General features: G+C 31.7%; 1 protein-coding gene across 1 annotated transcript; it reads left to right on the forward strand.

The window, feature by feature from the left end:
- The first annotated feature begins 8,399 nt into the window (after positions 1-8,399).
- Positions 8,400-11,185, forward strand: LOC129880218 (homeobox-leucine zipper protein HAT5). The gene is made up of 3 exons (XM_055954157.1): positions 8,400-8,877; positions 9,571-9,968; positions 10,436-11,185. Exons 1-3 carry the CDS (start codon positions 8,763-8,765, stop codon positions 10,832-10,834), a joined length of 912 nt encoding a protein of 303 aa, XP_055810132.1. The 5' UTR covers positions 8,400-8,762; the 3' UTR covers positions 10,835-11,185.
- Positions 11,186-13,232: the final 2,047 nt, after the last annotated feature.

A 13,232-nucleotide genomic window follows, 5' to 3' on the forward strand; every position in this document is an offset into this window, starting at 1 on the left:
CTCCAGTACAAATTAAAGATAATCCTTCAAAAGGGAGATCTCAATTAAAGGCAACTTCTAAAAAAGATACAACAGTTTGTTGCACAGACTGCAGCAATATACACATACACACAGATATATATGTTTCCACAGTTATTTGTGACCACCTAAGGGTAGATCCACTTCTGGTTGTACGTACACTTCTGGTCATACGTATATATAAGATCATTTTTTTTATGTATCTATGGAAGCCTAAGGGTAGGTCCACTTCTGGTTGTACGTATATATAAGTTTGACTTGTTTTTTATGTATCTATTGAAGATAATAAATCTCCTAAGTGAAAATTTTATTTCCGCCAATGTTATGGGTGATATTATTTCATCCTTACCCTTAGGTCTAGAGCTCAATTCGAGTTGTGTGAATAAAGAAGTTCTTGGTATGGAGCTTTTCCTCGTTAAATTTGCCTTATACAACATGAATCTAGATTAAGTGGAATCAGGGTTTCATATCATATTTTTAAATCAAACAAAAACAAAATACAAACACTTGGTTTCGTGGCAAAGGCTCATGGTATTGGGAAGTACATGCAGGAACAAAAGCTTAAGTATTTGGTTAGAATCGAACCTTGTCTAATCTAACACTTGATTTCAAATAAAATCAGTAATATTATGTTGTGTGTGGAGGATTTTAATGCCCTAATTAAACCCTAAATCCATTAGTGGAAATATCTCTGGCAAGGATTTTGGTCAAACATTTATCTAAATATAAGTAGTTATGTTGGTTTAAATGAATCATGTTCATATTTTTTCGGTCGCACTTGTTGCACGAATTTGCCTAATGTGATTTATCTTTTTAATATAATGACAACGATCATAGTTCTCTTTCAAGCAGAAGAAAATGAATCACGTTAATTAGTAATAAACGATTGTATTGACTAACAAGTTTTAGGAAAACTATAGAAAAATAATAGCCACGTAATGCTAGTAAAATAAAGGAATAAAGATTGTATAGATGGATAACACATACATTACATCAAATAAAAATTTTAAGAGAATATTAGTTCAACAAAAGTTACTTGACGTACGATGTTCTAACACATCAATTGACCTTTTCTTTATGATGATGAGAAGCCCTAGTCGACCACATACATTATTCACAATTTTGGACCACAAATCATATTTTGTTTTTTTTTTATTTCCTCTCATATTCGATATCTGCTTTATGATTTGATTAGTTTAAATTCGTATTAAAAAATTTAACTTTGACAGTAAAACATCCCTATCAAAATCAATTTCACATCTTGATATGTACAAGTTAGAGATCTTTAATTTAGGAATGTGAAGAAATACCTATTATTTCATGGTACTACAAAATACAAATTCTATAACTCAACAATTTTCATGTGAAAATTAATGCTTCCTTGATTTAACATGACTTGAAAATGAAAAAGATTCTAATTAATCCACTATTGTTCAACATTGACGTTACATAAAGTCAAAATATAGTTTCTTCAATAGTTCGACAACAAATATCTTCAAAATGTTAGTTTAACTTTGTTATACAATCATATAATAAGTGGATGATGTCCAATGTTTTATCATGGTTGTAAATTGGAAAAAATGGAAGGTATTAATTATTAATATCAAACCTTGTTGGTGTATGGTTCAATTTCTCATTTGTAATTCCCTCTCCTGTTTTTCCTTTCCTATATGATCATGTATGATAATATTTATTTATTTATTTTTAAAAAGGGTTTGGTAGTACTTATACTCGCATTACGTTTTCTTCTTCTTTCCACACGTACATTAGAAAAGAATTGCCCCTCTCACTAGAGGTGTCAATGCTTCTTTGAAAAATATCAAAGTCAAATTTTATCGAATTGATTATTAGGTCCTTTCTTTAGGTAAATTTTAGACTTATATATAATTTTTGTATCAAATAAATTATATATAGTTTGGGATCCCATCCATTCTATCATTATCCACTAATTAATATATGATAATGGTGGGATAGTTGGAATTCCTCCACTTCTAATTTAAGATTTTAAATTTGAGCCTTTGAAAATGAAAAAACAGAAATTTCATAAATAGCTATATTTTGGGGCATAACCATCATTGTTGGTGCCTATAGTTTGTTTATTTACCATTCGTAGCTACTGACTTGATTTAGTTGTTGAATCAGTTCGCTAATAGCATGTATCTATTTGCTCTGTATCAGTTTATAAGTGTATGACTTACATAGTTAATGAGATAAACTTGTATTATCACCCGAAAATCTCTAGATACAACCTTGCTACAACTTTAAAATCACTTGTATCAGTTATCATGTTGTATCGCTTTATATTTATGCTCTAATTTCACTTGTATTCACATGTCACGATCCAACCTATCGGGTCATGCGGGTATCTACTCTAACACCTAAGTAGGAGAACCCTCAATTGTAACATCCCATGTTATTCTAGCCTAGACTACGTTCGAGGATCATGAGAAAAAAATTGAGAAAAATAGACTGTGTCAGTTGGTACGAGTCGACCTACAACAACTCGTAAAGGATTCTACGGATCGTAGGATGGATTCGTAGGGTCGGGACTGAAAAGGAAAAAAATTTGGCTAAGTGTGAGAGGGTCTACGAGTCACCTTACAACTCGTAAGAAAGTTGACGACTCGTCGTAGAGTCATTGTCTGATTTCTCAAAAATACAAGTCTTAGTACTTTTGTTACGATTCAACAAGACGAATCGTAGGAATGTTTACATGCCGTAGATGGACTAGTAGGAAAGGGTCCTGAAATCTGAAATTTCGTTTAAGTGTTGGGGTGACTTATGAGTCGTCTCTACAACCCGTAGGAACTTTGACGACCGTAAGAACGATCCGTAGACGGCCAAATTCGATTTTAATGAGGGGTATTCTAGTCTTTTTCCACCCTTTTCAAATTAAAATCCTGACGTTTTGGGATTATTTTGAGTCTCTTATCAGTACGCTGAACGCCTAGACTCTCATTAATACTTAGAATTAATTAAGAGCAAGAATTGTAGAGGAGAAAGAAAGTTAGGGTTCAAAGTTTTAACCCCTTCGATTTTTGATCGTCCCTTCAATTTCTAGGTATGTAAGGCTATCAAAATGTTGGACTAAGTTCATCCATGTGACCTACATCTTCACTGATTCGAGTTGAGTTGAGTTTCGAGGTTCCATGAATTGAGTTTTTGAGTTTATTCATAATTCCTATTGAGTTGGTATATAAAATTCTATTGTGTTCTTGTATATTATAATATTCCTTGATGAGTTTCTTGAGCTAAGTCTTGTTGAAAAATATGGATTTGTGTTTGCACTCAGATGAATCTTAATTGAGATTTTATCTATTTTATGCATTGATGGAGTCTTAAAGAATGATTTATGAACATTTTGCATTAATTAATGTATGCATTAATTTGAGTTTAAAGAATGAATATTTTCATCTTTGATTGAGGAAGAGTTTGAGCATGAGTTGAGATGGAAGAGTCTTCAAAATTATAATTATTTTGATCATGATTTCACTATGCATTATTTTAAGTTGAGATTAACGATTGTCATGTATTAGCGAAGTATAACTTTTAAAACTGAGTCAACGAGTATTCGATTGAGATTTAAAAGAGTATGAGTATTGAGTCTAAGCGAGTTGAGTATTGAGTTAGATGATTGATTCGAGATGGAGTCTTGAAGAGTCATGAATGAGTTGAAAGCACATTATATATAAAATGTGTTGATGGTTGAGATGATGATTGAGTTGATTAGAGTCCAATGTGACTAAATGATATGATTTGCATAATTCGATTTCATTTGAGTCTTATGAGCATATTGAGTCTTAGGAGGGGTATCAAACACCAAATTGTGTAAGAGTAAGTTAACAACTCAAATTCCATAAACTACGCATCCAACATAGTAGAAGATTGAACTGTTAAAGTCGGATATTTTCCTTTTGTCCCAAAAAGAGGACTTGATTTGATTGATTGTGGATCTAAGATTGGTTGAGTTGTTCCCTACCTTGGCAAAGTATCGGATGGACATGGCAACAATGTCGGCTCGTTGTACATCACCATTCATAGGTGATGGTTATCGAACTAGAGAAACTCTCAAATAGTGCATGATAGTGTATGTTATAATCTGATTGAGTTGCATATTACTGAGTCCTTCTTAAAGCATAGTTTTACTTTCAAATTTGTGCTATTTGACTGAGTTGAGTTATTAACCCGAGTCGAGTTATCTGAGTTGAGTATATCTTGAGCTTATTGTTTCTACCTATTTTACATACTCGTACATTTCACGTACTAACAGGTGTTAGAGATTATTAATAGGCGCTTCATTAAAGATCTATTTCTTTCTTGATAGTGGTGAGACGTCCTTGCTTTTCAGAAGGATCATATTTATTTTCATCCTTACTTTGAGCATTTCCTTTTTGGATAGCCATGGACTTGTCATTGGCATCTTCTTGATAGTATTAGAGGTTTTATAGACAGATAGTGAATGTATTGAGTAAGTGTTTTGGTTTTCAAAACTATCCTTTGATATGGAGTTGAGATGAGATCGGTTTTAAATACATTATTCTTCTTTGAATCAAGATTTGGTTAGCCCACTTGAATGTCTTTTAATTTACATTAAGTTTTCCGCTGATATGAATGAACGAGTGGTTTGACCAAGTGGTTCGCTTGGGGCCAGCAATGGTCTTCAAGTGTAGGCCACGTCTAGGATACCCTCTCAAAATGTGACATCAATCCCCTAAACAGAAATATCATGTAAAAGTTTAAGAAAATACAAGTAATGGTCCAAAAGACTTATGAAGTCGCTATATATTAAATTACAAACTCCAAGGTTTATTACAAGGAATAATTTAACACTCTCAAGGGTACTAGTCTAAACAGGTACAAGAGTTTCTAAAGTCATAATATACAATAAAATAATGACACAACCCCACCATAAAGAAGAAATAGTAGAAGTTGTTGAAGAATCATCCTCATCTTTAACTAAGAAACATCACTGACCCTACAATCAGACTATGCCAAGTGGCATAGCAAGAGTAGTATCAGTATAAATAACACATACTAGTAGGCATCATCGGTCAATCCTATACCCGCCGCATAATATAAAGAAATCAACAAGAAGAAAACATGCTCTTGAGGAAATACACAACCAAACCTTTATGCACAACTCTTTATCATTCCCATTAACCTCATTAAAGTCGTTCAAGCCTAACTCTCATCCCTTCTAGTTGGTCCGCTAACAACTCTAATACAAATCAAGGCCTAGACCTTCTAGCACGTAGAGAAGTTTTCGAATTACGGGCCACCACTAACTCTGTCTAACCAGTCTACTACCTTTAACTTTCACACCAACACCTATTCCTAGAATAGTTAGTATCTCACTTGAAAGAGGGAAATATTTAGGTAGACTAAGGTTCTTCTCATAACCATACTGGCTCGCCATGGCGGGCATATCCCGCTTTGCAGCTTCATTACAGCAGGATTCCTCTGCCAGGGCGACCTGCCCAGAGACAGAATCTCTAAATTCTTTCCAATTCACCCATTTAACACATGTACCAACATGACACCATCAATATCTGACTCTAAGTCACTAATCCCACTAAATAACATATTAACGGCTTTTCACTTGTTTAGGCATAACCTCATACCTATGATATGGACGCATCTAGCAACTATAACATAATCCAAACTGGCATAACAAGAACACATTATCAATTTTCCATTTCAAGAGCAACATATAGTTTCACAGTGTAAATCTAAAATACAACAGTCAACATGGTAACGCTTGGATCTTTGGTCCTTTTATATCAATTATTACACAGGATGAGCATGCTCAATTATGATCGGGTCAGTTTGTTTATCATCACACATATAGTCAAGATCAATTCACAGATGATAGCCACACAATGGTTCTCTCATGAAATCCATACCCAAATAATATGTGTCAGAACGTGACACATGATCTAATGTCACAATCACAAACACAATCACAATGAATAGTTTACATAGTTGCACAATCAAGTAACAGGTTTATTGTATGCAATTATTCATAAATAGTCATTTAATTGGTTTCGTTCTATATTTTTCTTTGTTAACAATATTTTATCAAGCCTTCTTTATTCAAGACATCACTTTTGGTGGAGCAAATTCAAGATTATGGATTTCACGGTCTTCGAATTGTAAATCAATCACAACAACATATCAATCACTCAAGCACAATAATTAAATACATGATAAACAACACAGTATTACTCAATCACTATTACGAGTCTCTCTATGGTGTAGATTAAACCATAACATACATCCACATATAATCAAATAGGTTCATAGCATGAGATCTATCAATACTAAGTCATTTACATTTTCCCTTTATTTCATGATTCACATTATTCAAGTAATTCACAGGAAATAATCAGCATGAACACACATAATTATTTGTATAAATACATTCCGCTATATACATCAATAGTCATAATTCCCAAATCTCAAGATTTCGTTATGATCCAGCTATTGTCTACACTTAATCTCACAATGTTCATTGGCCTTCTAAACAGTTTCACCAATTTTAACATTCAAAAATTAGACCTTTATCATTAGTCACATAATAATCATGATCCACAGCATACATTCCCACTCTAAACAATAATTGACAAATATTTAACTATTCAGACTCTGTGCCTGAAGGCCTAGGCATTAAATCTCCTGTCAATTTATAATATATTAAGCGGTGAGAATAAATTTATAACTATTCAGTTGAAAAAACTAGCTACCTAGGTGTCAAGCAATTGTAGAAGGATTATAGCACGATTCCTGACTTCTGGAGGGAGAAGCTATGGAGACAGGCCTGAAATCCGTGGGTTGTAGGCTTCTTTGAGCTAGGAATCTCTTCTTATCTTCTCTCCAAGCCTAAAACAGCTTCTTAGGGGTTTTTAGGGTAGCCCTCATTTATTTTTGCACTTAGGAGAAGAATGAGATAATAAAAATATGTCATTTTTAACTTTTGGCCCGTTGGATCCCGCTTTGGCGGCCTACTTCCCGCCACGGCGCCCTAGCTAGGACAGTGCTAAGTAAAATGGGTATAATTTTTTACTCCGAACTCCAAATGAGACAAACTCGGTAACGTTGGAAAGAAGACTCATAGACCTTTAATGTGATAGGTCATGGGAGACTAATTCATTAAAGGATGAGAAACATGATCGTTTGAATTTGACCCTAGTTTAAACTCAAGTCCGAAACTAAATCGGAAATACACTTTCAACTTAACTTTGTGTTAGGGGCATTGTACGACCTTAATTCACAACTAATGCACTCACATACCAAAGAATTAATCCTTACGAATGAGATTTGTATGCGTTTACCGCATATATTTTTAGTAACGACGTGTTAGATCATTACATTACACATCTACAATCTAACTACAACTCTGAAAATTACTAGTATCTATTTTTACCATCTTGAATCGATTACCAGTGTTCATTAATTTTCTCTAATTTTTTACTTATATTCATTTGCTCTAATTTCACATGTATTCATTTGTTCATCGTATTAATTATTATCAACTTGTATCACTCATATTCCTTCACACTAATGATTGTATAAATGCATACAATTTTGATGAATACACTCAGGATAGATTGTATGCATTTAGTTAATTTCATTATATCAACTCTTACGGTCACAATAGGTTATATGCACTCGCTCACTAGATTGTATACTTTCTCATACAACAAAATCCAATGAAGATACACACAAAAAAGGACCCGTTAAAGATACACATAACAAACCCCAATCATCACTATATACATTATATCTCATAAATGAAAATTATAGAATATCTATAGATATTACATATTGATATGAGAGCAAATATAACCCTTGAAAATTTGGGAGGAAAAAAAACAGAGGGATGAATACAAGGGAAAGGGAGGAGAGTAGGAAAGAAAAAAAGTAGAAGGAATTTAGATTTTGCCATCTACAGTTGGTAATCATTTTAAAGCGTAGTTATGTATGGTAAATATAAGGTATAAGTTAGCTATATCATGTACTCCCTTCGTCCCATTTTATATGGCATTGTTTGACAGCATGATGTTTAAGAAAAAAAGAATAATTTAGAAATTTGTTATCTAAAACAATCTTTAAATATTTGTGTGATTGTAAATCATTTCATTAAGGATAAAATAAAAAATTTGAAGTTAAACTATTTATAATTATAATAAATTAACGTTTTTTTTTTAGACTGACTAAAAAAAAGCCACATAAAATAAAACAAAGAGAGTAAATGAGTTATGCATCAAATCAGAATTTATTCGAGCACTCGTACAAATATCAAATATAAAAGATGAAAAAAATATGGATAAGGAACACAGATGGGAAACCAAAAACAAAAATTGAAAAAATAAAAAATAAACAGCAGGGGCAAAATAGGAAATTCATAATCAGCCAGTCTTCCATTGCAAGAAGAAAGCTCTGCTTCAGCTTAGGTTGCTTATAAACCCCATCAATCTCCTCTTCCCAAGGAAGAATCTCCTTTTCTCTTTCACGTATGCATAGTTATTTTCCTCACTCAAATTTTTGAGTCTTTTTTCCTGGATGATTGCAGTGACCCTTCTTCATTGTTCCCTAATTACTTGTGACATAATCACAAACTTCTTGCCCCAAATTTAAGATTCAATCAAGAAGCCCCATTTTACACTGCTTAAACAAACTACATAGTTTTTTTTTCCACAATTCTTGGCACCCCAAGAAAACTTCAGGGTTGAAAGTAAAAAGATATGGAAGTTGGAAAGGTTATTAATGAAAGTTCTAACACGACTAATACTGTTTTGGTTCCAAGTGAAAAACTTTCTCATTGTCTCTGGATGTCCAATTCTCCCCCCTCTTTCCTTGGTAAATAATTCATCTCCACCCTGCTAAAAATATGTTCTTTTTTTAATGGTCTTCTTCTTGTAAGCTTATTGGAAGGTGGATTCAAAGATGTTAAATTTATAGTTTTTGGATTATAACCCTCTTTTATTAAGTAGATTTTTATTGCAAATACAAGAGTTTGAACTAAGACATTGACATCTGTCGAATTCGTAACTTTAATTGTAGATCAAGTTTATAGTACTTAGCCTTTTAGTTTATTTCAGCTCAAAGGTTGAATCTTTAATGACAAGTGTATGGTTTGTACAAAATTGGTAGTTTGTTACTAACATCATTTATCACTCTCAACTTTTCCTAGAAAAGTTCAAATTTTGCTCAATTCAATGTATAGAATTTGGACAGTTGTTTTGTACAATTTTTAGTCAAAGTTTGAGTCTTTTTTAGGTTTAGAAGTAGAAAAACTCTCACTAAGGGAGTTGATTTATCATGTGGTCACTTAATTAATATTTATTATCTCAAAAAATCTGTTTTATTGTTGAAAAAAATGGTATCAAGAATAAAAGTGACGCTTTGAATTAATAACTATTAGTTGAGTGGCCATGTGATAAATGAACACTAAATGGTTCAGTTTTACTTGAATTGAAGTGAAGAAACTTAGTGTATTCAAGATTTTGATACATTAGTGACCTTGTTCATTCTTGATTTGCTCTGTTTCAGGTTCTGCATCAATGGTTAATTTTGAAGATGTTGGCCGAGGAGAATTCACTAAAGAGAGGGCATTTTTCCCAGCAATTGACAAAGAAGAAGCTAGCAATGATGATTATGATAGTTGTTATCACCAGCCAGAAAAGAAGAGAAGACTTTTGCCTAACCAAGTGCAGTTTCTTGAGAAGAGTTTTGAGGTAGACAACAAGCTTGAACCAGAGAGGAAAGCTCAATTGGCTAATGAACTTGGCTTGCAGCCTAGGCAAATTGCTATTTGGTTTCAAAACAGGCGTGCTAGATACAAGACTAAACTACTTGAGAAGGACTATGATGTTTTGAAAGCTAGCTTTGATAAATTGAAAGCTGATTATGACACCCTTTTCGAAGAGAATGAGAATTTGAGAAATGAGGTATCTTGAAACTCCTTATAAAACCAGCATTCTTCATTAGCATTAGAACTTCCAAGGGGTTTGTTGTTGTCCCTTATATGGTCTCAACTTCATTTCCTTAACATGGTATTGGAGTCACACATCCTTATTCTTGGTTTCTCCAACCTAGGTTTGTCGGGCTGTTAAAAGTTAAAATAACTTGTCTCTTTAATGGTCTTTGAACAATACTTACATGATGAGATGTTAAAAGTTGAGTGAATAGCTTGTTGTCTCCTTAATGGTCTTTAAACAATCCTCATTTCTAACATGGCATTAGAGTCAAACTTGTCTGTATTCTTGGTTTATCAATAGGCGTGCCAGGATGTTAAAAGTTAAGCGAATAGCTTGTTGTCTCCTTAATGGTCTTTCAAAAATCTTCACCTCTGAAGAGAGCTTCTGGGTTTGAGTTAGGTAGGATTTCTAATATATTCTTTGATTTTGTTGAATAGGTCCATTTGTTGACAGGAAAATTGCATAGGAGGGAGAAAGGGAAGGAAAACTCAAAACAAAGTGAACCAATTAGTCCAATAGATGCAAAAGAAGCTCAAAAAGCAACTCCAATTGTTGTTACCTCAGATGTACCAAGTATAACAAAGTTAGTGTGCAAACAAGAAGATGCAACTTCAGCAAAAAGTGATGTTATTGATTCAGATAGCCCACATTATACTGATGGGAATCATTCTTCAAATGTATTTGAACAAGAGCCATCTGATTTTTCTCAAGATGAAGATGACAATCTAAGCAAGAGCTTTTTATGTTTCCCAGAAATTGGAGATCAAATTCAAGCTAATTCATGCAATTTAAGTTTCCAAATTGAGGATCAGCCTTGTTGGTTCTGGCAATATTGAGTTTTTAGGTTTCAAGATTTGGCACAACCCTACTTTAGTGTGCCAAAGCAACAACAAACAACGAAATCAGTGTAATTACACGAGTGGAGTCTGGAGATTGTGGTGTGTACACAATACGCAATCTTATTCTTACCTTGTGCAAATAAAAAGATTATTTCCGATGGATCTTGGTACGAAAAGGATTTAGCGTTCCAAGGCATTTGCTAAATTTCTTTGAATAATAATATGTTGTACATAGGATTACTAAGTACTTGTGATTAGACTTTTCATTAGTTTTGTTCCAAAAAAGGTTGTGATTGGTCTTTTTTCTTTAGCTTAAAAACAAATGGTACTATTGCAACTTGCAAGTGATTCAGTTTGTTTCTACGACTGATTTTTTCTATTAATTTTTTTAATTAAAAAGGGTTAGGATCCTTTGGCCATATTTGGAAAAGTAAAATCAAGACAAGTCCTTTTCTAGGATATGTACAAAAGTAAACAAAAGCATGTGCATTTTCCTTCCACTGGGAAAGAAAAGAGGTTTTGAATATGAAACTATGGGACTCAAAATAAACCTTCTACAATGGGAAAAACCACTGGATTATTAAGTGTTGGTCCTGTAAAAAAAAATATATTCTTCCCGTTTTAATTTGTTTAATTATTTTAATTTAATACAAAATTTAATAATAAAACACTTTTAAATTTTATAATTTTAAATTAAAAATATGTCAAATATATCTAAATATTTTTTAATCTTGTAGTTTTAAACATGTAACGTAAAAAAATAAAATTAAACAGTTACAAAAAAGGAAAAAAACATTTTTTAAAACAAATAAAAAAAGCCCAAATAAAAGATTACGATAAAATAAATATTTCTTCAAGTTTATTTTATATGATCTTATTTAATTAGAGATAAAAAAAATTAAAAATTATTAGATGCATATTAAAAGTATCATTAAACTTGGTGGTTTTAAATATGTCATAAATATCAGTAAGTGAAGTTTAAGTGAGCAAAAATGAAAACCTTGTGAAACAAACTAATAAAGGTATGTATTAGTAAAATTTATGATTTTAAATATATAGTGATATTTTTATGACCATAAGAGTATGCCAATGAAAATAAATAAGACATTAAAATCACAAATTTTCAAATACAAAAGACGACAGTCTTGAATAAACTTTAAAAAAACATATAAAATGAAACACAAAAGATAAGTTTTTCATTTTCTTTATAAAACTTCCAAGCGTGTATATATTATTTAATTTCTAGGAACAGAAAACACCAAAAAGAAGTTAAAGAAAAAGCTAACTGCGTTTAAGTTGTGTGATACACTAAAATAAGTAAGAATATTTTATAAAATTATTTTATTTTATTTTTTAAATAAAAGTTTTCATTAATTTAATATAAATAAAATAATTCTAAAATTAACCAATATATCAATTTAATTTTTATTTTAATATTATTATTTTTATCCCACGCAAAAAAAAAAAAGAGCAATACCCTCTTAAAGTCAAATTTTGTGGACGATTGGATCAAAAGTGTGTTTCAATAGGCAATGACTTTTTAGCTAGATGTTGACAATTTCAATCCTTTAATTAACTTTATAAAATGGACGTTTGACACAGCCTATCACTTTAAATATTTTTTTAATTGAAGGAATCAACAATTCTTTTTAACATGAATATCTTTGCTGATGTATTTCTTGTTACATTTTAACATTTGTAATTTTTACGATAACTTGTGAACATATTTTAAAGGATAGAAAGCACGTAGCTTTGAAGGAACAAATCAAATGAAATATTTATACTCTTTTAAGTCCATCAACTTCTATTTTAATTTTTAGTTAACAGCAGATTTGGAAGTAGAGGTGTCAGATGGACGGATTTGACTATATTTTAGTGGGTAAAAATTGAAATAAATAAATAAATGGACTAGATTGAATTTGAACGAATCAAGATGGATTGAGTTAATAAATGGGCAGGTTATTATTATCGAATAAAGAAAAAATATTTATTATTGTAATATATAACATATAAAATAAAATAAATATTAGGATTTTTTATTGATCAATTTGGATTACGTATCAGTTCGATTTTTGATGACCTAAAATGGATGGCACCGAAATAGGCTAAGCAAATAAATAGTAATTTTCATGTGATCAAGGTACTTGTAAGCTTGAAGGCAATGATTTATTTAGCGTTTTTTTCAAAAGATTTAACCTTTTTTCAAAAGGTTAGGTTGCCTTTAAAAAGGCTATTAAAGTCGAGATGAAGAATGCCAAAAGCTTGTTACTGGACAAAATTTGCATATGTAATCATGCTCAAATTTTAAAACCCTTAATCGAAAAATCATTGTATATGCAAGGTTAAGTTTTTGTGTATATTCTTTAGATATATGAATTTTCTTGGTTAGAAATTT

The sequence above is a fragment of the Solanum dulcamara genome, chromosome 2 (assembly GCF_947179165.1).
Source record: "Solanum dulcamara chromosome 2, daSolDulc1.2, whole genome shotgun sequence".
In the NCBI taxonomy this organism is placed as follows: domain Eukaryota; kingdom Viridiplantae; phylum Streptophyta; class Magnoliopsida; order Solanales; family Solanaceae; genus Solanum; species Solanum dulcamara.

Excerpts from the sequence above, each read along its gene's own strand:
- LOC129880218 (XM_055954157.1), top strand. The coding sequence starts at position 8,763 with ATGGAAGTTGGAAAGGTTATTAATGAAAGTTCTAACACGACTAATACT. Across the intron at positions 8,878-9,570 it reads TTCTCCCCCCTCTTTCCTTG|GTTCTGCATCAATGGTTAAT; the intron begins GTAAATAATTCA and ends GCTCTGTTTCAG. Across the intron at positions 9,969-10,435 it reads ATGAGAATTTGAGAAATGAG|GTCCATTTGTTGACAGGAAA; the intron begins GTATCTTGAAAC and ends TTTGTTGAATAG.